General features: G+C 41.1%; 1 protein-coding gene across 2 annotated transcripts in view; it reads right to left on the bottom strand.

The window, feature by feature from the left end:
* Window positions 1-92: 92 nt before the first annotated feature.
* Window positions 93-27,406, bottom strand: part of PTN (pleiotrophin) — a 78,856-nt gene continuing 51,542 nt past the window's right edge. For both annotated transcript variants that reach the window (XM_069807570.1, XM_069807569.1), the window contains 4 exons: window positions 24,255-24,358; window positions 22,571-22,744; window positions 20,089-20,250; window positions 93-6,380 (listed from right to left, as the gene is read on the bottom strand). In XM_069807570.1, coding sequence (XP_069663671.1) covers window positions 6,328-6,380; window positions 20,089-20,250; window positions 22,571-22,744; window positions 24,255-24,357 — 492 coding nt within the window. In that variant the 5' untranslated portion in view covers window position 24,358 and the 3' untranslated portion in view covers window positions 93-6,327. The remainder of the gene's footprint in view (window positions 6,381-20,088; window positions 20,251-22,570; window positions 22,745-24,254; window positions 24,359-27,406) is intronic.

Raw genomic sequence — 27,406 nt, 5'->3', positions numbered from 1 at the left:
CAATAAAGACAGACCACTAAGAATACTTGGAATTAATTTTAAAAACTTCAGAAGTCCCCTACAGTTTCCACAACCAAATGAGAACACCACACTTCTGTGTATTAGTTTATTTAATTCTTTATCGCCACTAAGAGCAAGTAAATTATGTTGATACAATTGGTAAACATATACAGTCGCTAGAGCCTCCCACAATCCCACAGAGCTAAAGGAAACATTAAGGGATGTTACAGGATTAATGCTTTCATTCTACAATATGGATATATGGCTTTCATACAAGTTTAAAAAAATCAAAAAGGTAACACACTGCTAGCTTACAAAATCAATATACAAACTGAAAAAAAAGGAACAGGAAAAAGAGAGTAACCCATGAGAAGATATCATATAGCACTGGTTTAATAGATATATACAGAATTAGAAATCCATTGAACATGATATTCAGGCTTTAATTTGTTATTTTGACTTTCATTCCTTCTTTCTGTTTAACACCCAAACTGCAATTAAGATGATTTCTGTTTTACTTTGTTTTTTCAATCTTTTTTTCCCATTTTCCTCACTTTTTATTGGCAAAGAAAAAGCCTTTTTCTGCCTGGGCTTCTATGTTCACACCTAACTGAAGCAGTTCATCCACTTCGAAGCTTTGAACAAAGCCCTTCCGTGTACGTGGTGTGACAGAAGAGAACACCACTCTGATACTAAGTCCTATCGGCCATTTCATTGGCATGTGTTTTGCGTTTTCCTTGGACACAGCTACCCTTCAACTGATAGGCTGGCAAGTGGGAAAAAAACTAGCTCTTCATCCTATATACCACTTTTGTATCCTTGTGTAAATAACAACACAGGACAAAAAGCTCTTTCTCTTGTACTTTAGCTTGAAAACATGGCAGCACTAGTTATGAGACACATTTTGAGTTATGGATGCACTTTTATACACATCTTTGCTTGGAGAGAGAGAGAGAGAGAGAGAGAGAGAGAGAGATATGCATGTATATTTAGAGAGCTGCTGAGTCTGATGCCGACACCCTCATTCGGTGGTTTCTAGCTCCAAGCTGCAGCAGTAGTAGCCTGCCTCTGCTTCAGGTCCCCTCAGCAACCACAACACAGACACTCTGGATTATCACAGCCATTTCCTTCAACTGTAAAAATCTAGATGAACTACGTAATTATCATATGGGAAGTGTAATGAATGACCTAATGAGAAAAGTTAAATAATGTCTTGTTGCCAGGTAGATTAGGGTGAGGGAATTCAAACAGTGTAATGAATTGAATGAAATTGGCTATGGTAAGACAGTCCTGCAGAGGCTATCCATTTTCCTAGCGTTACGTCACAGAATTCAGGGCTACAGCTTTTGTACAGTCTTTAACTTTGAATGACCTTCTGAAATGGGAATACTTGGGAGCCTCTGTTTTATCTCATCAGTAAATTCATACATTGGACACAAGCTTTCAGTTTTGTTGTGGGTTTTGTTTGTTATTGTGTTTTTTGTAAGAAAGGAATAAGTACTGCAAGTACTTTTTTTTCACAGGCAACTCATTCAAAGCCCAGGGATTTAAAGACTAGGAGATACCTACTGAGTTATTAGCCATCTGGGATGGCAAGACACTCCACATTTAAATGGCAAACTGCAGAAAGAGCAAAAGGATCGCACAGCCCCACCAATGAGATAATGATAGTTGAATATATTTGAATTCCCATGTTTTCCTTGAAATATCTCATTTCTGCTCAGGGCAGAGTGATGAGGCCTCAGGGCAGACTGCCATTTTTGAAGAGTAGCAGAATGGGAACAGGTCTAGGTAGGCTTGTTCATAGCAGTAGAAAACTTTGTGTGCTTTTGGATCAAAACTAAACAATGCTGAAGTCTACCCCCACTGACATATTGCTTCACCTTCCTATAAGAATTTGGGAGATCTGAAAGACTACTGTGTAATGTCAAAATGGTGTACCTCACCAATATTTTGCTTTAGAAAAGTGGCATGTTTATATTGTTAATGTTGCTGTAGTTCCTAGACTGAGGGAAAGCCAGGTTGGCTTTTGTCCCACCCTCATCACTGCCATTAGACTAAGGAAACTCAGTTCATCATATATATAAGGGGGTTCATTAAACAAATGGGAAAGCTACACAATGTTTATCTTCAGATGCTCCCTGCTAGCAGCATGGTTAGTTTCAGGGGTTTTATAGGCCTGTTTCCATAAACAGTTTCCCTAAGTATTCACTTCCCCTTAGTTCATCCTAATGCTCCGTTGTTTTACTTGAATTGTCCATTGCCACATGCCAACTGGTGAAGGATATACACCAAAGTTAAAAAAACATGTTATGTCTTCTCCTATCTACATCATCATAACTTGCACTCCTAAACCAGAAAAGACAGACATACTGTTGTCTCCTTTTGACATTGCCTCCTGTTGGACATGCTCTTTTGAGGTTGGAGTGGGACTTTACTTCTCTGTAACATTCCACATTTGATTAGTTTTCGTTAAGGCACAAATCTAGCAAAGCATAAAAACAAATGTGCCAGCCAGTAACCCTGTCTTCCCTACTCAAGGAGCACGCAAAAGAAGTTTGTATAAAATCCTCCTGACTTCATACCTGTCTCTTCTTTACAAATTCTCCAACACTGTCTGTTGATACGTTTTATAATTATTACTCTTTAATTTCTTCTAATTTTTCTCCTTTGAAAAACAGTACAGTTCAGAATGTCATTATGGAATTAGAAGATGAGAATCAGTAAGTTACAACTCAGTATCTACCTGCATGTACAACAAATGTTTTCCCTTCCCCAAGCCTTGCCCTATAGTTTTGCTGCACTTACTGGTCTGCCAGGCTGACAAGCAATGATTCTCTTTCAATACAGGCACTTCTGTCAGAGACATGACAAAGTCAGAAAATGCCGCAAACCTCAAATATTGTTTTGAATGAAGATACAGACAGGCCTAACTGCTTAGAAGCATGGCTCAGCCTACTTAGAGGAAGGGAAGGGAGCTATATCCAAATTCCCCTACGTTTAAACTTGCTAGAATCCAGAGTCTGGATGCCGATTCACCCTTAGCTGATGTTCAGCAACTCACCCCTCTCTTTCCTAAGGGATTTGAGTGCTCAGAAAAAGGCTGTCATTTGGGGGATTTCGATCATCTCCCCATACCATATCATAGCTGTAGCAAATGAAGATGGAAACCACTTCTCGAGAGGGACATTCATGAAACAAGCTTCAGTTGGTTAAGCTAGCTAAGCAACATCTATGCTAAGTCATTTTCCATTGTAACAGGATAGCACCAAGAGGGCAAAACACATATTTCATCTGAAGTAGCCGCCCCCACAGCACTGTCAGACAAGCTTGCCCTCCCAAAGGAGGGAGGGTAGCAGATTAGAAAGCAAATAAGGAGAAAATCCAGAATGACTCAAGTGGAAACTGAGCAAGATAGGGTGGGAAGAGGTTTTGTTCAGATACTTGCCTCTTGCTTTCTTGATAATGTCACTAGTGAAGAAACTGCTCTTATTAGGTACCAGGTATCCTTTCAGAGCTGACTTGACTGACCGATTCTATTCAGTCTTCCTCTGTTCTGCCATGAATTACTTATATCATCTCCTTCACAGCCAGAGTTTCCACAGAATGTTTTCTGCTGATTTCTTGGAAATTTTCTTCATTGTTTATAAACTATGACAGATACAACTCCAATTACTGTCAACAATAAGATGCCAATATAGATCCAAACATATGTGACTGAGTAGTACAGAGGAAGTGTTCTCCTATTTCACGCCCTTTGCTACCAGGACTGCTGAGCTTTCTTCTGGTCCTAACATGGTATTTTTTTGTTTGCTTGTTTTCTGTAAACTCTTTCCATGGAGGCCCTACACCACCACAGGAACTTGACTGACCTCCTTCAAAAACTATTAGGAATGTTCCTTTAATAAGCCAGATGGGAAGTTAATTATAAGGGCCATAAGGTGTCAGAGGAAACACAGGGGAATTTATTTTCTTCTTACTCACAGAGGTGGAAATCAGAAGTCACATCTAAGGTTTGCTAAAGAATAGTCAAACTGTTGGTCTCAGCATCATTCCCAACTCCTGCCAGCTCCCTACTAAACATGGACTAGATTAACCAGTGTAAGACAATGGTGCAACAGTGTTTGCACTCAAAGCTGAACCACTTTAAGTGAACTGATGCAGCATTTAGACAGATAAACCTTTGGTGAGTGAAAAAGCTTCTTTCTCCCTTTGCTTTCAATCAGACCTACCAATCCGTTAGCTTAGTCTGAGGCACAAGCACAGGTAGACCTGATTAGACCATGAACAACCCAAATAGCACCCAGAACCACCCAAATATGAGCCGTTATGATTTTGGATTTGGTCATTGCACATCCACCACATGTTGCGGACATTTTTAACTATACCACTGGCTCAGGTATGTCTAACAGCATAGTCAAAGTAACAAGGACATCAACACAGACTGCAAAACACACCCAAGGAGTCTGGGAAATAATTGTGTGGCTAGTCTACCTTGAGCTATGTGCAGCCTTGGCTAGCTGGCTTCAAAGGGTTTGGGAACATCTACAGAAGGACTTGCCTCACTGTGAGTTCAGATCAGCCATACCCTCCATATGAGAAAAAAGAGGGCAAGCTCTGCAATTGTTATAAATTTTTTGTATAGAATACGGGAGTGATGTTAGTCTGGAAGAAGACTCTGCTTGTCTACAGGCTAATCCCAAGAGAGCAACGTGATTTACTCAGACGAACACACCCTGCTGCAGCTTCGCTGAAGTCAGTGGGTACCCGCAGCAGTACAAGGGAGACCAGTCCTCTCAACCAGCAGGCAAGCCTGCAGCCTACACAAACGACAAACCCTGTTTCTTGCTGTTGAATTTTAAGATTTAGAATTTAAAAGCAATGATTTTGAAATTAATTTGGGCACTGAAATCCCTTATGTTTCCTCTAGAAAGTCTGGTCTGCTGGTTGTTTAGTTTGTTAAATAACCCTTCACCTGGGGACAGACCAGCCTTTTGTCAGATCTTTTTTCTTTGTGACTTTTCTCAGGACTTACTACCATTTAAAATAGGGAAAATTGAACAAACTGAAAACCACCTGTTTATAATTTTTCTTTTTGTTTTCCCTGCAGACCATCTAAAAAAAAAAAAACCCTACAGCACTGTTTTGACAGTTTTTGCAAGGTCTTTTTGCTTATAAAAAAGTGGAAGAAAGCAAAAGGTACTGGTGTTATATTTCCCTTCTGCTCTACTAACAGAGAAACAAAAATTAATTTCATTCCAATTGGTTTCAAGTCCCACAAATTGTCCCTTTTTTTGGTCAGAAATATGAACTATCTCAGGCAGCTTCCAAACAGATTTCTTTTGTTACTTCCCACTAGACATACTATTTTTCAATCAGCTACAATTAAAATCAACAGGAAGATTCCCACTGATACAAAAGGGAGTTGGGTCAGGCAGAATCACAACAATTTCAACTAGATTTTTGTGAAAAGGATATTCTCCCTTCTGGCAAAACAAACAAATAAAAGAAAGCATTTTTCAGCTTTTATAGGTAAAACAGAGGACACTACCATCCACAGCGTGATATGCTAAAAAATGGAAAGTTTTGCTATCATTCCACTTGGAAAAATCATTGCTAGAAAATCACAAAAAATTAGGACTCTTCTATGTCCAGCGGTAGAAAGATTTCAGAATTTTTACTGCCAACATCCAAAATATGGCCAAGGATAGGAGTGCTACTGGTTTTTACCTGGAGATGGTGGCATTTTGGAATGAACATTCACCACATCCAAAAAAATTCTATGCCTGTAAATACTGAACAAAATGCCCCCATCCTTTCCTTAAACGAATAATTTCATACAGTTATCCAGATGTAATAAGAACTTCAGAAACAAGTGTGGTTTTTTTCCAGATATAAGGTCCCAATCTTAAATATAATTCCATCCAGCCAGACTCCTATGTTCACACAGGGCATCACTGGCTTCAGCAGAGCTCCACACAGGTTCAGGTTCTGCTTGCATGGAGTAATTACCAGATTGAGACCTATGGCAAGACTTGAGAAAAAAATATTTTTAAAACCTCTACATTGTTCAATATACAATAGACGTAATTTTCTAAATGAGTTTGGAGTCCTTATTACAGGCCTCTAAAAATTGTTGTTAGGGTTATACATTAAAAATACTAAAGTAATAAAAAAAGTATTTTTTTTTCTGTTTGTTTGTTTGTTTCCTTCTATGGTACCATTAAGCTATAAATAATTTTAGGATAAAATGCCTAGGTATAAATGAAACTGTTAACTGATCGTGTTTGCTGATGTCCTTTTCTCACATTGCCCAAGTTGGCTCCATTAATCCAGCATCTTCTCTTGTTTCTTGCCTTCCTTTTTCTTCTTCTTGGATTCTGTCAAGACAACAATAACAATAAAAAATTAGCATCTAGCAGTCACTGCAAAAAACTTCATCCCATATGCCTGAAAGTTCCCCTTGTTTTCTCTGTGCCCGCAAGAACTAATTTTGTTTCCTCATTTTGGACAAGGAAAGGGAAAACAGAAGGAAAAGCAGCAAAAAGAGAAGCGGTCGAGGCGCTAGAGAAGATGGAAAGGAGGGGGTGCATGTCCAGTTCAGAGCCCTTCCTATCTGAACAGCTGACCCTGTTTGGCATGCAAAGCATTGTCTCAGGAACTTGCTTTGAAAATAAGAAAACAGCAGGCAGCTCCTGGAGAAACCGGGTCATGGCTCAGTGGAGAGCTGGAAGAAAGCTTTGCACACACTACCCACACACACACCCCTCCCTTGCTTCCTTTCTGTTTCATTGTTAGTCTTTGGCTTTCTCTGAATATGAGAGCAACTCCAGAGCGTGGTGAGAAAGCTCACTTGTTTCTTCAGCTTCTCCATTGCCAACCCTTCCCCTTTTGTATGGGACAAACACCTATGTACAGTTGAGAGGCAATTGAAGTTTGGCCTGGAGTCATTAGAGCACGGCCTGTCCAGCCAGCCGGTACTGATACGACAGGGAAGGGACTAGGGAGCATCTGCTTCTCTGATTAATTTGCAGTAAATAGGAGAACGATGCGAAGGTAACAGTTTATACATTATATTACCATCTGTGGTAACTTTCAGTGTGCTATAGGGTAGTGTGGTGTTCTACAGGCAGAGGAAATTCAGAGGAGACTAGAAAATTAATATGAATTAAGGGGATTAGGTACTCTTGTATCACACGTCACCTTGTAATGGGGGAAATAACAACTCTCACTGGGAACGTGACTAAATCCTCGTGGATACCACCACAAAAGACAGTACTAGAGAGAGACGGAAACTGAGTTTCTGTGAAGCATCTTTCCTGGAACCAAAACAGCAAGCAAGTAGACCCATGTTTGCCTTAACCCAGATTTCACTTTCTTCCTTTGAATCCTACCTTTGTTTCTTCCTTCTCAAAAAACACCACCCCCCACAAAAACCCAAACAAAACCCATGAAAACCAAACAAACCAACAAAAACCATCTCAGGTTAAAGAACAAATATCACCGTGAATGAGAAGACAAGCACTTGGCCCTTAAGGTGGTACTCTTCTTTGTGAATACGATTCTTTTCTCTCTGACCAGTTCGCATAACATTGACAGTCAAGCAATCATCAGCTCTGGTAAAACCAGCTTACTTGCATTAAAGCCAAGGGAACTGCACTCACATCTTTCAGCTATGGATAGGGCCAGGGTACCTTCAGCAGAAGGGAGACTTAGGTTATCACATTTCTCTGACAGTTGTTTTTCCTGTTTGTTAGTGTTTCAAAACAACATCTTTTTTCTTCATCTTTTTCAACAAGACAAAATTTGTTTCAAATAATCCTTTAGTCAAAACAAGATAAAATGCCTATTTCATGTTTAGTCACATAATCTGCTGTAAAATCTCTTTCCCTTAAAAACACTGCTTAACATTTAAAGGGATGATAATCATTTGAAACAAGAAATAATTTGTTTTCATTTGAAAATGTACTATTATTTTTTTCCCCTGCCTTTCTATGTGTGTCTGTTCGTGTGTGCATGTGTGTATGCACGCCCAGAGTCTGGAGCCATTCACAGAATCTGGCGCTATCTTACAGCCCGTTGGTCCAAAATGTCATTTTTCATTAAGTTAATATCTAATTTGCTTTCAGGTAAAGCTTTTTTCCCCCTACAAATTTTCTGTCTCCCCTCCTATCCTCTTTCACCCACATCCTCCACTTCCTCTAATTTTCCCTCTGTATCACTGACCCTCCTGGACTCTGTATTGATTGCACTTTCTCTCACTCTCTCTCTTCTTCCCCAGTACTGCTTTCTCTGAAAGAAACAGCAGCATTTTATCAATCAGACCAGCACTTGAATCTGTAAAATCTATTTAGACCCAGCACAAGCAGAAAGGTACTCTGCAGACTTCAACTAAATTTACTAGAAGCAAAGGAGACATATGAATGTGGGCAGACTACTAAAAGGACTCTACTTCATGGTACAGGTGAAGTCATCACCAAGAGAACATTTCGGTCTGGAGTCGTGTGGTCACACCAGGTCCCCATCCTCACTTGACTTGAGGTACCAGACAACCTACTGTTTATTCATTTGCACTTGGCCCCTCTGGGTCTCTATCTGCTCCTGTTAGCAAAAGCTCAATTCCTCCCTATTGTCTACCTTGTGATAATCTGCATATCACCCAAACTCCCAAACCCGTCTACCTACCAAGACAAGTGATTCTGCTTTGTTCTCAGCACAGTAAAACCCTCATGTGTGGGATGTATCTCCTCTCATATTAAAGGTACTCACACCACCACAGCTTGATCTTTCGGACAGGTAAGATGTATTGATGCAAAGCACATTTGCTTCATGAAATAACATGCACCCCCAGAGCTGTGGTAATATAAGAGAAAAAGAAAACTGCTCAAATATTTCCCATATTTGCTGTTCATACTTTCATGCACAAGTCTGTTCACAGCTATCCTCCACCTGCTTTGACTATGGTCAGGCTACAGACTACGGTATGTCCATGGCTAACAAAGTATAAAGTTGCTTTAAGATGTACTTTGTTCATGTTTTCTTATTGCTCAACATACTCTTTGCATCTGTGTCATTCAGGCTTTTGTTGTCCTCATCTCTGCTCACCCTACACTACTATTTCAACTTTTATGACATACTATCAGGTCAGCTCACACAACCACACTGGGATACATGTCACCCTGATCACTTGGTCTGCCAATGCTTCCCTTCCCCGAGTAAATAGTCCTCAATTTTTGTGTCTGGTTTACAGCGCATACTTTCCTCCTTCCCTCTTATCCCATGTGAGAGGCTGCCTAGCAGTGCTCTGGATCAGATGGAGGCCAGGATCTTGGACCAGGGCACACGCAAAGAGCAAATTCAGAATACTTGGCAGAGTGCAGCAACCAAGCACTGCACACCCATCCATCCTGCTCTCCCCTGGAACCCAGAGCACTTCTAGCAAGATAAAAACACCCACGTAGTGTTGTACCAATACCCCCTGCAAGACTGAAGTGTGTCGATGTACACACACTGGATTACCTAATCATACATCACCTGAATAACCCTATCAATAGTTGTATGCCTAAGAATTATGCACAGGATTAAAAGGTGTAGTGGTCATGGATTAGCACTGGACCCTATTCTGTGGGTCCATGATGACTGGTAACAAAAATTCCAGCGAGAATCTTACCGAGTAAACAAATCGCTTTGATAAGCAGAACTTTCTTTATGCAATTTGGAATGGCAGCAGCCCTCTTTAAATAGTCATCTTTATACTGGAGCCTCATTCTTACTATGCAAGCAGCGAAGGAAAGTAATTATGTTGAACAGGAGCCACACACCATTTGAAGCCACTCTTAATGTGTAAGGCACAAAAGGGAGGTAATTACATTTTAACGGAAGCCAAGCTTTGTAAGCCGAGATTTGCAGGCATTTATTTTCATTTGTTGAAAAGAAGGTAACGATTCACTCATGGCACTGCTGAACTCCTGCATATAAAAGTCAAGCAGTGTCCCCAAAAGCAATATAAATCATTTGAAATAGCAAAAGCTGTGCTGATGGAAGGTTAGACTGAAGAATTTCAATACCAGGTCTTCAGGACACAGTTTTCCCAGGAACCAGCACTCAGTCCCACTGAGTATAGAGGAAGGCAGTTTTCTAAAGGGCTCTCTACCTCTTATTGGGGCAAATTTTCCAAAGCACCTGGTTGCTGTGGTGGGGCAGGGCAATGGTGCCATTGGGTGCAAGGAACTTCTGAATTTGGGGGTTGAAATGCTAAGACAAGTGGAAGGGAGCTGTCTTGACTTTGATGAAGCCAAGGATTTTATCCCTTGGTGAAAAAAAATCTTACCCTAAAGAGGTTCACCCTGCTCTCTAGGAAGAGAAACTGTACTATCTTGTGATTTCCACGACTGCAGAAGCAAATCCCTTGATTTCTGACATACTCTTCAAATATAGTATTTCTTCTGCTTCTAGAAAAAGAGAACCTTTCATGGCCATCTAATTCCTTTTCCTCCTATTTTCCTGCACTATATACAGCATTCATGTATTCCAAATGGTTTAGAAGGAAAAACTATATTACAATAGCAACTGAGTTCCAAAATTAATTCTTCTGAAAAGCCTCTTTGAGCAACACAGTTCTACTGGATAGAAAAAAAAAAAAAAAGCAATAATCCACTAGCTAAAGAGCAGTAGAAGGCAAGACTCCAATGAATCTATGACCTTGATGTGACTTTTACTTCATTAATGTATTACAATTGATTATACCCCCTATACTTCAGGCTCTTTGCTGTTTAATGACTTTCTCTAGCTGTCTGTAAGCGTTTCTCAATTTCTTCATTCTTCCAGTCGGTCCTATCCAGCAGGTTTTGTTGTGCTTCTCACTTTGCTAAATTTCCATTTTGGATAGACCTGGATTCGTTCCCAGTTGAACACAAGATGGACCCAATTCAAACCTAAAGGGTGGAGCTACCCCGTATAACCCAGGAAGGCATGCCGCAATGTGTGTTATGAATGGGGAACAGCTAGATTTATGCCTGTAACAAACACTAACATATCGGACAAAGAAATGGGCCAAAGGGCCACTCATGGAAAAAGTTTCACTCATTTTCTTTCTCATTGGAATTGCAAGAAGAAATAAATGCAGGGAAAAATTAATCCTATTTATTCTAAAACTAGCTGCAAAGCTCTGAAACAATCTTAAACAGTCAGAAGCCGTTGCTTGAACCTGACATACAGATCTAAGATGTTAGAAATGTTTCCTTTAACATCCTTACTTAAACTAGTACCGAATTACAGGGAGTTTTTTTTAAAGAGGTTATTTTTTGAAACCGAGGATTTTCATCAGAAAGGTTTTGTTTTGGTGATTTTCTTCATTCAAATATTCGGGAGAAAAAGTTTCAAAATCGCCTAGGCACAGGCACACAAAAGACCACAAAGACACACACATTTTCTGATTTTGCTAGATGGCCTAATGGCCCAAAGACAAAGATGAGGAAAGTTTCATCTCATTTTCTTTACATCTGGGTCACATGTATCTAAGATGTTAGTCTTAAGAGTAAGTATTCAGAAGATTGCAATGGATAAACTTTTCAAGCAAAGCCTTTTTTGCAACTGGAGACTGCTGAAGGGGTCCGGTAACTGGAAAGTGATTTCCCAAAGTAGCTCACTTTGCTCTTCTGTTTGCTTCTTCGCATCTCCCTCTGGTACATTTGTACTGCTGCTTCTGTAGGGTGTGGACTTTCTTACTGTTCTTTGTCATGTTCTGTGCTCAGCACAAGAGGGACCCAGTCCCAGCTGGCTCTTCAGCCCTCTGTCTATGCTGTACAGAAGATCCCTCTTAATGCCAGCAAGACAGGTGCAGGCACAGACTGATACATTCAGAGATCACTCTCTGCATTCACATGTCTGCAGGAGACTGCTGACAACAAAAAGTATTAATAATCCATTTGGAGTTTGGCATGAACCTCTACAGCAAAAAGATCACACACAGAGGCAGTTTATATGTCAAACGAAGATCTATATCATATATAAATATATATATTATATATAAATAGTTTTTTAGCAGAAAGTTATTTGTGATAAACTGTGAATAGAGACCCTATTTTATTTAGTTAGTTTTTGAAAACCAGGCACACGCATTTCTCAGTTGTGCTTTCTGCACGTGCCCCAGAAGGGATCTACCCTCAGAACTCCACACTCTGAAAAGTTGCCTGCAAAACTCTCACAGTAAGCACAGATAGAAGAAAAGATAGAGAGATAGTGACATGGAAAATGAGATGGAGGGATAAAGAAGGAGGAAAAAAGCTTGAAGGGAAGTGAAGAAGTAGAAAAGGAAAGGAAAGGACAGAAAGGAAGGAACAGAGCTTTCTCTCTGTTTCACTGCTGGGAACAGTAATGAGTGTAAACATTTGCTGATGGCATATCCTTTATCACAGCAGTCCCACAGCTTCAGGCATTTTCATGGCTCAAGGGCACTGACTAATGCCAAGGAGGCTGGACTGCTCTTGCAAGCCAGGAAAGTGAGACAATGAGCATGTAACAGAATTGGCACACACGAGGCTATTTAAACTTTCACCCACAAAAATCTGTATTAAACCCTAGAAGAAACTCCTGCAGGCACAAGAGGGTTAAACAAGAACATTTGTCACATCCAGTTTTTCATCTTTTGCGCCAGCACAGAAAAAAAAATAATCTGAAATACAAACCAGGGGGTGAGAAAACATGGAGGTCTAGGTTGTCCATGAAAATTCCCAACCTTTTCTTTTGAAACACACCTGTAAAAGCTGCAGGACAACTAAAAACTGAAAAATACTTATTTTAAAAGACAAAATTCTTTCTCCCTCTCCTACGAGCACTTCGTGCTCCCTGGAATAAGGGCTGTGTCAGTCAGATTGATATTATGTTATGATCTGATGATACATTCAAATTATTTATCCAAACAGTGTAATTTTTCAAAGGTACAAAAGCAGTCTCAAGGAAGAATACAGTGCAAAGCCTCCAAGAAACATAAGGAAATGGAAGCAGAAAAAACACCATTAAAGCCATCCAAACTTTATTAGTTATGGACTGCACTGGCACCTTACTAGCAGCTTGAGGCTGGTCCACACTGTAACCATCATTGTGCTTATTTTTCTTATATGGCTTACTCTTGTTCCCACTTAAATGGAGAAAAACCTTATTTCCTCATGTTAATGGCAGCAGGAGCCAAATCACAGAGATGTGTCTCAGAGCCTAAAGTTTCCAGTGAGTTTTACTTCATCTTGAAATAACAAGCCTTGTCCTCAGACTAGCAAGGGGCACAGGGAAACACAACCAAGCTTTAGTACCCAGTCTCACCCCTCTGGACCACTGTTTCTTCTCTTGGTTTTCACATTTCTCAGCTCCATAAGGCATAAATTATTCATGACAGAACTGTCTCTCACAATGTTTATGCAGTGCTTAGTACAATGGCACTCTTTTTCAGCTGGGGCCTCTGGGCGCTCATGCAATACAAATAATCATGACGACAGCAACAATAATAACAGCCAGCTATGCTGTTCCCACCGGGCACCCACTGCCAGTGTCTGCCCCGCAGAGCTCAGATCACTGTATTTCACTGCAGGCTCCTGGTCAGTGCCAGAGGCCATTCTTCAATAAACCTGCCTCATCCTTTAGACCAAGAGAAAAACCTCCCCATTTTGCCTTTCAGGTTTTTGTTTAACTATCACAGCTGTTTCCTAATACGAGAAAATCCCTCATTTTTATATCTAATTAGTTTGAGCAGATCCTATTATTATGCCTCCTGTAATACTAATTATTACGCTAGCTGCATGCCTGCACGACTAATGAGTTACATTAAAGATGGGGAATTCTGAAACCTGAAGAGGGAGATACAGCACGAGTGTGATGCCAAAACAGGAGACACCGGCATCTTTCAAACAAAAGAAAATCGTAGTAGGAACAAGTCACTTCTTCTCCCCGTGTCCCCTCCAGCTACTCTTTAGAAGCAGACATTTTATTGCTGCACAAAGGCAAAGTTGAGGGAGGGCACCCCAGAAAAAGCAGATTGTCCAACACGCAAAATGGAGCGGGCTGCAGGTGGTCCTTTTCGTCAGTGCAGCACCTAGTTTGTCCGAGCAATGAATAGGTGCGTTATCAGGAGAGCAATTCGTTCAGGCAACATCACTGTCAGCTCCTTGCAACCAGCAGCAGTCAAGTCATCCTGCCAAAGTGCAGTCAGTCTGTCCTGGCAGTGCACTGTGAGTAAGATGTCTTCTTTGCACGTAGAAATCAAGGCTGTCACTGTAGTGCTGTTGTTTTCTGCTCCTGGCACCAAAGTAAGGACAGGGATATACCTGCTCGTTAACAAAAGTCCAGCTTTTTGTTTTGACACTAAGCTCCCTAAGAAGACACAAGGTAAGTCAGTGTCAAACACTGCCTTAAGTCCACTGAGATTAGTAACATCAAAACCAAAGACCCTAATTAAAGATTGCAGTGCAGGCACTCTCCTTGAAGTAAATCATCACATTCCGATAATTGTAATTGCAGACTAGGGTAAATGGGAGCAGTAGCTACTAGTCAGAGCATGAAGCCAAGAGTCAACAGCACCTAGCTGAGTGCCTGGACCTGCCACTGACACTGTGTCAACCTGGAAAATAATTTTCTGACTTTCCGACTTTCAATTACTACTTTTCTTTAAATTGTACTTCCTCAGCTCCAAGGAGTGATAGTAGGATTAGCTAATTGCTGCCTGTAAAGATTGCTAGATGAAAGAAACAATGTAGTGCAGATGATTTATATTTCACTAAACTTTTAAGTAAAGCTCTTCAAACAATATGAAATTATTAAAAACACACAGACCGCAGTCTTTCCTCCACTGCAGTAGCACGCACACCGTGCCAAACACAGGGAACTGCACTGACACTTTGCTAGACCTTCAAATGCTACACCTGATCTGCATTACAGGAAAGAGATTACAGCCATTAACAACTCGGGTAGGTCTTGCCTCCATGTGAGAAACCTTTCCAAACACTGCGTATTGGAGGATGTGATCTGTGGACGCCACCTCAATTAAAGACAACAGTGGTGTAAGCAGTGTTAATGTTTGCCAACCTTTGTTGGAATTGTTTTCCTACGTGCAAGGACTGAGCTGAGCCAGGATAAAGTAACTCATAGATCAGATATACTGTAAAATTGATAAAAAGTTGGAAAGGGAGATTTATTAAAAAGAACTAAAGCAAGCCAGGTGAAAAAGTTACCAGAAAGGAGCATAATTCAAAAAATGAAGGGTACATTGCAGAAAGAACAGGCAGACTGCCTATTCTATTTAATTTTATCTTAATCAGAAGAATAAATAGCTAAAAGTACAAGAGTTATGGAGAGAGAGAGAGGAAGAATGAGAGTGACGGAAAGAGTGAAAAAAGAAATAAAGCCTATCAGGCAACCCAGCTCAATAAAAATAAATGCCTCCTCTCTCAGCGGTTAAAGCAAAATGTTTCCTGAATCCTGACAATACCCCATTCTTTTACTTTCTGGCTGGCTGGAACCCGAACAACCATCAATCAAGTTTGGGTGGCCGTGAAGTAGGCCAGATGGACTATGTCGGAAGCGTTTTCTGCTCTTCAGTGCAAGTTGGCCATTAGAGCAGCCACTCGACAGAAGTGCCTGAGTCTTTCACATCTGTCAAGATAGTTTAGGGAGACCTTGAACATATCCTAGCCTTGCAGACACTGATTAGAATATGCAATTGTGTGTGCCAGAGGAGAGGTGGCTGCCTCCACTGGGATTTTGTGATAAAAATTATCCTTTCATCCTTTCCAGCCTTTGTGACAGGCTTTCTCATGACCTCATTTGTGTACTAAATACACAAACCATGGTGTCTGGGATATCACTGTCATGTTGCTGACAAACTCTCTGTCCAAATAGACAATATTCAAGAATGAACGACAGTTTTCATCCTGTGTTAACTACACTTTAGCACAGCAGCCCAGGACCAACCTATTGTCTTCCAGTCTGAGAACACCTCAGCAAAGCTATGGAGAAAAGAGCTCATTAGAAATTCAGATAAAATTCAAATTCTTGATTCATCATCTGCTCTCCCCCTTAAATTTATTACACAGCAGAGTTTCTCTAATAATTCTCCTCTTGCAAGCAGTGAGATCCAAAATGACCAAATGTCACAGACTACAATTCATACTTAGAGTCAGCTGCTCAGAAGAAAAAATACTGAGACGGAGCAGTTGCTAATAAGGAAAAAATACAATTATTTTTTTTGTTAGTTTCCAAAATAATGAGAGTGCTTCAAAGAGATTTTAAGGCTTTTCCATGAATGCTGACTAATGATAAAACAAATCCATAAGAACACTTAGATCACCAGTTTATGAGACAGGCATTGATTCCCAAAGTTAATTAGTATCTTCTGGTTTAATTTAGCAGAAGTTTTGCCACAGCTCATAGAAGTTCCTGGAAAACCAAAATATACTTTTATCAGCAAATCTGCAAAATGATAACCGTTGGGATTTTTCTGCAGGTATAATTTTCCTTTCTGTTAAGCATAGATCAAACGCCTATGAAACAGTAGTCATCTTTGAAAAAGTTAGGTGAGAGGAGGGGAGAGACACAGAATTCATCCTATCAGCAAAGTTGCTGCATGTCCATGAGCTGGAAAGGTGGATAAGCAACAGGAGAGCAGCAGTTACAGATAACATCAATTTATTTGCATTTTTCTCAAAGAACAGAGAAGGTAAGGAGGAATTTCAGACACCAAGTCACACTAAGCAAATATGTCACATGAAACCCAATACACAATACTTCATTGGGCAAGCCTAGATGAAATAATCTGTTTTACCGACACACCTTCTTGGGTTCTTAACTAACTGGATTACTTAACTTCTTCAAAAAATTTAAGAGTTAGGGAGAATTGTGAAGGTGTCAGATAAAGATATCTACTCCACATGCAAACAGAGATCAAAAGAAAAACATATTTAGGTTATTTAGTGGCTGTAATGAACAATAAAGGAAGTATTACAATGATCTTTTCTTTTTCAACACAAATCTGTAGAGGACATGCTTGGAATACTGTATACAGTCCAGACTCTTAATCTCAAAAACGATTTTGTAATAATAGAAGGAATCTAGGTAAGTCCAGCAGAGAGTATTCTTGTCGTGGATAAATTGTTATACAACAAAATATTTAAGTCAGAGGTTTTAGCCTTAAAAGATGGCAAGTGACAAAAAGTAACAGAAGATATATAAAACTACAATTGATCGGAGAAGCTAAATAGGGGCCTTTACTCACCCCATTTACAATATGAAATCAAAAGGAAAAGTGATGGAATAGAGAGGTTAGAAACACCACCTAACAGAAGGAAAATTTCAGCGCACAGGAAGAGGGTTAATCAAGAAAATCATGAAAACAGCCCTTTTTCTGAATATACTAGTATTTTTCAGTGCACTATTCTCAGTCAGTTCACATCTGCTTTTGGTACTCCCAACCAATCGCTGTCAGAGATGTATTCAGTGATGCAGCTCTTGAAGCACACACCAGACGGAAAGGTAACCATTTAGCAGTAGGACGGACTCCTGTAGTCAATAAGCTCCTCACTTACTATTCTGCTGCCAGAGCTCCCAAATGCCAGAGAGCCACTGCCCTGCTACTCCAGGCAATCACAGTAAGAACCGACGGCACTGGATCAGCATTTACAGGTCTAGCTGCATATCAATACAGACCTTATGCAACACTGTGCTTCAGAAAAAATTGCTGCTTCCAACTAATGTATCATATGCTTTTTCTCTTGTAGTCTTGAGCTATTGATGCAAAGCTATATGTGAAAAGAGAGCCTGCAGTCTGTTCCAAGTGCTCAGACAATAATCTAGATCTTACTTCTCATCTCCAAAGAATTAAATTGAGTCCTATTCTAACTACAGATTGCATACAGCTTTATTTTTCCTTTATCTAGATGTGGGTGGGGACTTACCTCCAACCTTTAATTTCCTTCACCTCAGGAAGAAAACAAATATTCTTATTCCAGCTAACGTGTCAGCACTCAGATATTTAATTCAGAAATAAAGTTCAGTAGGGCACAACATTTCACACAGGACTAATCTTCTTGACCTGATTTCTTACTCTAGTTCCTCCTACTGCTGCCAACACACTGTCCGGTGTAGCTCCCATGTAGTTATACCCACAGATCTGCAATATGGACTTCTTATCTTTAGCTCAGGGCCCAGGCAGGCTGCAAGCATGACTTCCATGTGTGTTGCTTCTACTAATGCCAACAGCAGATGAACGAGCAGGTGGCATGCAGGAAGATGCTGTGAGATTTCTAACGTAAATCAGGAGAGCAGAATTTCTGCCCACAGTTATTATGATCACAAACCTAAGTTTGTACCTATTTCTCCTTTTGCATTCCTTCAAATCAAATGAAGTCAGGTTTCCTAATTAAGTCAAACCACATAACTATGTTTGCTGCAGTCAGTCCCAACCTGAGTTTCAGTTTCAGTTATAACTCACTCATATATAGAATCTGTTAAAGTTAACTCCAGTTCAGCTCTGCCTTTAAAACTATAGCTTGAAAACGACCCTATACCACCCAACAGCATTGCTCTCACAAAACGATGCTGCATCAATGCTCTGCTTTGTCTCCTTCTCCCCTCTTCTGACAGCCATTGATAGAATATATTGACTCAGCGGGAGCAGAACAAGGCAGAGGAGTACTAGTGGCTCGAGCGGCAGAGACCTTCTGGCAGCACAATAGGAAGCTTCATTCAATAAACTCCCAAATGCCAGTTAGGCATGGAAACTTAAAAAAAAAAAAAAAACACCACCAACACAAAAAAGTCCTTCTCCCAAAACTAATAAGCAATAAAATCACACAGCTCAGAGCCCTTCCTGCATTCCCACCCAGTCACTTCCATCCCCAAATGAAGGTGTTTCTTGCTGCCAACTCAACCAAGTCAGCTGGTCTCTGAAAATCTAGTTGTATCCTTTCTGTTTCACAGCTTGTCATTATCTACACAGGTTCTAGACTCAGCACTTATCAGATAACTCCACACATGTTGTGCAAGTAAGACCAGTTACAGCTGTACTGACTGCAAAGCAGATGGATGCATGCACACACAGAGAAAGCGTCTGTAACTTCATCAGACATGTCTGTGGTTGCACAAGCAGAGCAGGCCACCTGCAGGTACTCCTCAGATCAATGGTGCACCACCACCCACAATTTGAAAATTGTTCATCCCCATTGCACCTGTCACTCCTAATCACATTTATTTTTATAATTATCTAAGTATTCAGAGCCTGGAATGTGTTAAACCTAGCTGGTTTTAAGCAAACAAATGCCAGGGTAGCATAGCTTGTATAATCCACTTAAACACATTACTTCTGTATCTCAAACAAGATCTCACAGTTTTAGCTCCCACTATAAATCATCCTACACACATAACACCTGCTACTCCAACAAAAGAGTACATTAAAAGGCTTTAATGATCAGAAAGAAAATAAGTTTGTCTAAGGGACACCTGGAAACATAAATGCAGGGCATATGCCTTTCTGTGTACTAGGAATTACACTGTCACTTGCATTTAAATAAGACGTATATATTCTGTACTCTCCTTCCTGCTGTCTTTGAATAAAGAATATACAACCCCAAGAGTGCAGAATATCTACATATTTCAGCATGCAGTGAGCAGAACATCCCTTCAATACTACCTGTCCAGAAGGAAAGCAGTCCTTTTTTCAACTAGTCATTATTTGATACCAAACAAAAGATGTCTTTATCAGGAGACATTTTTGCATGTTATTATTGGTCTGTTCCTGTCAACAGGTGAGTTATGAAAAGCATCTGTACTCTGGAAGTCACATCAGCAAACTGGTAGCAGTACAGGTCATCCAAGGTTAAAATTGGAGCTCTGATCTTCAGCTTACCTCTTGTGTGTGAGACTGCCCTAATTATACAACTCAGGAATATTGTCTGCCTGACCGCTGAGAGACAGGAGCAGTGCAGAACTGAGGAAAGGCCACAAAAGTACAATCTCCTGTACTACTGAGTTCCCACTGAAGCACATGTGACATCGCAAATCCAGTGATTTAAATGAACTGGTGTGCAGCCTTCAGTAAATGGAATTTACCTTGAGGTTTGGGTTTGGTAAGCTTCCCACAGGGCTTTGAGATTGTGACAGTCTTCTGGCAGTCAGCATTATGAAGGGCTCTCTTTAGGTTCCCGGTTCGAGTCTTCAAGGCAGTATTCAAGTCACATTCTCCCCAGGCCTGGAACTGGTATTTGCACTCTGCTGCAATGAGTAAATAAATGGCAATAGTTAAACCAGAATGACTGAGTGTGAAAACAAAAATGTTATGAGTCTGATAGGATATCATGGACAGCCAGTGCTTGTAGACAAAAGGATCATGCAACTGAAGAAAGGAATCCCAAGAAAAATTTAAAGATAATTTGGAGTGATAATTGCAGTCTTCCCCCCAAAAAAACCCTTTAAAATGGAATCCTCTTGCTTTTTCATGAATATTATTGTCACATAAAAGAAAATGCATACAACTATGAAGACAGACAACAAAATAAAAAAAAAAAAAAAAAGAAACAACAGCAGTGGGAAACGTCATTCACATTCTATATGGTGATTCTTCTATTTGTGCAATGACAAAGGTTACCAAATAAGGAGTGAATAGTTTCAAGAATGTATGCGCAACTATGAACTTGTCAAGTCTGAAACTGCTGCACTGATTGCCTTGGTAAGGTCACAATGATGTCAAACCCATACAAGCAGTTTACTAGAAAAAAAGCCAAGTTTGCAAGACTAATCAGATCTGAGTCCTTGACAGACATCTTGTCCAGGACAGATCTGACATATCTTTCTGAACTGTTATAGATGAACCTTCTGAACCGAATAATATAGATGAAATACACTGGTATTCATTCACTCCTTTCAATGCACACATTGGTAGCCACCTATGCTCCACGCTGCAAATCGCACATTGCGAGGTCACGTAAAGCCTATAGTAACCATCACAGAGATTCACAGCTGTGAGAGAACACACGACACTTACATGCTGCCATAAATAGGGTTGTACACCACAGGAAAGAAGATTTAAACACACTGCTGGAACACTGAGTTAACAGTAAGTAGGTTACATGGACTCTCTGCAGAGGAGCTGCTTTGTTCTGAAGAAGCTGCCTTTTGATGCCTTACATGTTCTAGCAGCAATGAACTTGAAAGGGACAACCAGGTGATCAGGCCCAGTCAGCATGAGTTCATGAAAGGCAGGTCCTGCCTGACCAACCTGATCTCCTTCTGTGACCAGCTGACCCGCCTAGTGGATGAGGGAAAGGCTGTGGATATTGTCTACCTGGACTTCAGTAAGGCCTTTGACACGGTCTCTCATGGCAAACTCCTTGAGAAACCGGTGTCTCATGGCTTAGACGAGTGTACTCTTAGCTGGGTGAAAAACTGGCTGGATGGACGAGCCCAGAGGGTTGTGGTGAATGGAGTTAAATCCAGTTGGCGGCAGGTCACAAGTGGTGTTCCCCAGGGCTCAGTATTAGGGCCGGTTCTGTTTAATATCTTTATCAATGATCTGGATGAAGGGATTGAGTGCACCCTCAGCAAGTTTGCAGATGACACCAAGCTGGGAGGGAGGGTTGATCTGCTCGAGGGTAGGAAGGTTCTGCAGAGGGATCTGGACAGGCTGGATCGATGGGCCGAGGCCAATTGTATGAGCTTCAACAACGCTCAGTGCTGGGTCCTGCACTTGGGTCACAACAACCCCATGCAGCGCTACAGGCTTGGGGAAGAGCGGCTGGAAAGCTGCCTGGTGGAAAAGGACCTGGGGGTATTGGTTGACATCTGGCTGAATATGAGCCAGCCTGTGCCCAGGTGGCCAAGAAGGCCAACGGCATCCTGGCCTGTATCAGAAATAGTGTGGCCAGCAGGAGCAGGGAGGTGATTGTCCCCTGTACTCGGCACTGGTGAGGCCGCACCTCGAGTCCTGTGTTCAGCTTTGGGCCCCTCACTACAGGAAAGACCTTGAGGTGCTGGAGAGTTTCCAAAGAAGTGCAATGAAGCTGGTGGAGGGTCTAGAGCACAAGTCTTATGCAGAGCAGCTGAGGGAACTGGGGTTGTTTAGCCTGGAGAAAAGAAGGCTGAGGGGAGACCTTATCGCTCGCTACAGCTCCCTGAAAGGAGGTTGTAGCAAGGTGGGTATCAGTCTCTTCTCCCAAGTAACAAGTGATAGGATGAGAGGAAATGACCTCAAGTTGTGCCAGGGGAGGTTTAGATTGGATATTAGGAAAAATTTATTTACTGAAAGGTCTGTCAGGCATTGGAACAGGCTGCCCAGGGAAGTGGTTGAGTTACCATCCCTGGATGTATTCAAAAAGCGCGTACACAAGGCATTTCAGAACATGGTTTAGTGGGCATGGCTGGTGGTTGGACTCAATGATCTTGAAGGTCTTTTCCAACCTAAATGATTCTATGATTCTATGAAATACAGAAATAGCCCCTTCACCAGGACATTTGCAGACCTAAGCAGAAAATACAGGCTTCCTTCTCCACAGCTAAGTAAAAACCAAAGCAAATCCCTTGAGAGAGCGATGCTTACCTCCAAATTGCTTCTTCCAGTTGCAGGGAATCTTACACTTCTGAGTCTTGGTGGTTTGTTTGCACTCAGCTCCAGTGCGAGTGCCCTCACGCGTCCCCAGGCCACAGTCACCACTGGTGGGCACGCAGACGCTCCACTGCCATTCCCCACAGTCAGACTTCTTCGCCTTTTTCTCTGGATGAAGACAAGGAACCAAACCCAAGCAAGAGAAGTGGTCAGTACCCAGAGCCTATGGAGGAGTTCCCTAAACTTAACTACACAGTCACAGGGTGAATAAGGCAGACATTCATAAAACAATTGCTTCAAAAGCAAAAGGTCTGGCATCCTCTTCGCAGTTCTGCAGAGACAGGTCAGCCTCTTTGACTCCAAAGCAAGGTGCGTTATTCAAATTCAGTCCCACTACCATGTCTACTATTCCACTTAGCTATTTTCAAGTGGATTCTCATCTTCAAAATGAGGAATCATCTAGAAACCCCCAGGGATCACCGACCAAAATATGCAGGAGGGCTCACTCAGAAAGGACACTCCTCTGCCTCCAGTAGCTGATGGCATGCAAATATTTTCAGTCCCAACTGAAGCACTACACACTATACAGATCAGAAATGTACATGTTGACGTTGTGTATCAGAGGATTTGAGCACCTCCAGGGAACAGCTGTGGGATACAAACTTCTCACGTGGTATACCATGCCACATTTTATGTCAGAATATGACCAAAACTCCAAAGGGGAAGAAAAAACTACATGGAGAACTGTACTCAAAATGCTGTTAATACAGGTGGGTTTGCTGGTCAGAGGTGTAAGTAATGATCATGGGTATAAGGATCTAAATGAAATCAAGTCTGATGAGACAAGACAGCAATGTTATCAAACCCAAAGGTTCACAAAAATAATTAGTTAGGCCCCCAAAACATCACAAGTAACTTTAAATAACCTTATATAAAATTATTTTCCTTCTAGCTCTTGTATATTTATGTTCACATTTTCTCATATTTCCATACAGCCACAATGGTTAGAAACACCTTTGTTTTTTTAATGGGAACACTAATTCTGATAGACTCACAGGTCATATTAACCGGTGTGTAAGTAGCCTGTAAATAATAAGACCTTAAGAAAAACACCAAAAGATGTGTTCCCTAAAAAACGTCAAAACTGGGTTTGATAGATATGAATTTTCCACCCCAGGCCTGTCTCTCCTATAATGAGGTCCGAGTTCATCAGTGACAGAAAGCAATTACCGCTGGATGTCTGGCTGTCTATCTGCAGCAGCGAGTTAGTTCAATTCTTTGTCGGAGGATTTCCACATCACACAGCATTGGCGTAGCATTGTCATATACAACACTGAACAAGCGACATGATAACTACTGTTTCATCACTCCTGTTTGGTTCTCCTTAAGTCAAGCATGAACCTATTCCCAGAGCAAATTTTAAGCTGCCTTGCAATACTCACTCTGTGATAAGCTAAGGACTCTGGTCTCTGGGGCTATTAAGCTGCCAGCTTTCATGGAAACTACTTTCTGTTTTCCTATTCAACACAGAACAACATGTCACAGCCACAAATCCCTACCCTGTATGTCAAAAGGTTAACGAATGACCTGAATTTTATAACAAAACCAGAGGCATTTGACATTCTCCCACACATACAATCTATGTTGGGGATTAACTCTGAATTACACCGGACCTTACCTGGTTTCTCTTTTTTGCCAGCCTCGGTGGTACTCACAGCTGCCAGAATGAAAACAAGTGCCAGGAGGGCAGCTGTGAACATTCGACGTTGCTGTTGTTGCATTCTAGGGATTAACGAGAGAGAGAGAAAAAAAAGGCCGGTTAGACTGTAAAAAGTGGAACACCATCTAAAGTGTAGCTACAGTATTTTTGGGAAGCTGTGCTTCAGGGCCACAAGACACAAGCAGGTCAAACATAATTAGCCAGTGGCAGAATGGGCAATTATCTTCATTCCAGAGAGAATACAAAGACTTTTAACAATTATTTTCCAGCCTGTGTACCAAGTCCCTGATCTACATCGCTGATGTTACAGATGAGTTTTGCCACAGAAAATTCAGAAATTATTGCTCATCTTCTAGAAACCTGTCAGAGAATTGAGGCTCCTGATGGGCCTGGAACTTCTCTCTTCTTTCCTGACCTCTGGCGGTGATTTATTGTGTAAAACTAAACATAACATGTACTTTGTATTTCAGCTTACCCATTCATATGAAGTAGGGAATGCTACGCTGTCCACCTTGCAAGGGTTCAAATTCTTATTAGGCTTACCTGACATCCGAAAAGAGCTTCTTCCATGAAAACTTATATAGGTAATATGTGATTTATTATCTTAATTGTCATTGGCATGTTGCTACCTACCTTTTCCTTCCCCGCCAATTAACGTCTCTTTCTAATATAAATTAAGCTAATTGCCTGAAATGCAAAATGGGCAGAGAGATAGGACTTGCACACACAGCTAGAGGCTATCCATAGCATGCTAATGAACCCAAAATCTGTATTTGAGAAGCAAATATTCAAATATAAAAAGGAATTAAAAACATTTGCTTGGTGGTGAAGCATCAGTTATGAGCCAATTGCCAAAAGTCATTCAGAGCTGCCCGATTTCAACGGCTTACACACATATTTACCTTTCACTTTGCTATAATTTGCATTGTCTCATTTTGGCATTGTTTATTGGAAAGCAGGGCCATAAGAAATATATATGTTAAAAATAAGCAACCTCCCCATTTCCCAGACACACCTCTCCAGTAGGTGGCCAGGTACCAAGACGGTGGACTAGAGATTGCTTGGATGGAAGGTTTCTCCAGCATTTTTTTTTTTTTTTTCCTCCTCCAACCAGGGCCCATGACATTCATGCTACACCAGCCTTCAAGGAGATGTCAACAGTGCTACCACTAAGATGGCCTTAAAAACTCAACTACACTGATGTTACAGAGAGTTTAGAGGCAACCTGATCTCATTTTGCTGAGCACAGCAATCTTAGGGGAGAACTAATTCTCACCATGAACAAAGAACAAAATGTATTTAAAATTTAATTTGGCACTCCTCAGTATTCCCTGCTGGCAACCTCTTGCTCAAAAGCAACATAATTGTAATTGACATGGAAAACAGGAGAGGAATCCCAAACACAGAGACTTTTAAGTATCCAGCTTTAATGTCATGCTAGAAGCCAGATGAGAAAACTTAATAGTTTTGTTGAAATAAAGTTCATGTGAAGACTGCAAGAGACCTGGCACTCAAATCTCTGAAAGAGCTGTCATTAGCACCAGTTTGGTTTACTCCAAAAGAAAGTACCATTTCCCGTCATGAAGAAAGGACCACCAGTATTTCCAGTGAACTCAGAGGCCAGAGCTAGAGCACGAGTGCTGCGTGAGCTTGGGTTTGTTTTTTCCTTTCTTCTGCTACATGTTTCCACTTAAAGCCTCTCATGTTTTACAGGAAATGAAATGAACAAAATAAAATAAGCAATAAAAAAACCAAATATGCAACCTGACTTTTTATCCAGCTTACTTCAAGCTGGTTCTCCATAATCAAACACAGCTGCAATACTGTTAAAACACAAAACTTTCCCCCTCAGCCCCTTTCCCTTGGAGAAACTTCACCACCAGTAGCACCGCACCTCACCTCACATCCCATTTTCACCACATTTTATCTTCTCGCTTCCTCTCATCCAAATGACTCACCAGAATCTAATCCCTCGTTGAAAGAGGGAGTTAAGAGCTTGTGTGGAAACACATATGGCAAGAGAGATAAATACTTCCACGATCCCAAGACACCGTCCCAGCGTGCTGTTGGGGGTGTCAGAAGCTGAAGCAAGGCGGCACCAGTGGGTTTGCTGCACAGGATGTCACCGCACGCAAGGGACGCCCGCAGTGGGCTTGGGGCTCCCTCCTCCATCCCTGCTGCCTGCCCCAGGGACCTGGGATGTGGTCACACATACTCCACAGGCTGCTGACACTCACCGGGAGCCACGGATAACTGTCTGTAGGGAAGCTGCCTTATATTAAGTTGACAGAGACTCAAATTCAAATCTGATCGACATTATTTTCAGCAAAACAGGCAGGGAAAATAGCTGGGGTTTGGAGTCTGAAATCTTCCAGAAGCCCTACAAACAAAACCCCACAGAGCCTTAATATAGCATGTTTTCCTAAGACTTCAGGTCTTCCTACAGCCAAAACACTTGCCAAGTTGTCTAAGGCAAACACTCAACCTGCAGAGAGAGATACATATATCCCTCTGGCAGAGAGAGCCAGGCTGCTTCCTGAAGTGCCTTTCCTATTAATTACCATCAAGTGGAAAGCCATGCTGTACAGACGGAGGCCTTGCCTCACACCACACCAACACCTTGAGTTTGATGTAATCAGGATGACTACAGAAAACTGCATAATTGTTTTGCACATGATAGACCAGCAAGGGCCGGTGCTCCCACAAAATTACAAACAGCCAATAAACAGTACCAATTAAATACTAGACTTTTTTTTCATAAGGCCAAAAAATCTGACCTATCAGTTATCACTTGAGTTCAATCTTCAGTCTTCCTTGCAAATATTTCAGCTGGCCATTAAAAAGATGGATGAAGAGAAGAACTTGTCAGACTGGACTTGGTTTTGAAAACAATATATTCCACTGAAAATAACTTTGTCTTTTTTGGTTTCTTTTCTTGAAATTCAAAGGTGACAACTTTTCCTTTTCATCAGATTCTGTGATAACATATCCAGTTCAACCTTTGATTTAAAGAACTGCCAAAACTACTAACAGCAATGAAAAATCAAGTGTTTCACGATATGCAAAATGGACTCCTCCTCGACATTTTGATTTTTGTAACGAGCCTTCTA

The sequence above is a fragment of the Haliaeetus albicilla genome, chromosome 19 (assembly GCF_947461875.1).
Source record: "Haliaeetus albicilla chromosome 19, bHalAlb1.1, whole genome shotgun sequence".
Lineage (NCBI taxonomy): Eukaryota > Metazoa > Chordata > Aves > Accipitriformes > Accipitridae > Haliaeetus > Haliaeetus albicilla.
The sequence above is the reverse complement of the archived record's forward strand: the minus strand, read 5'-3'. Positions and strand labels throughout refer to the sequence as shown.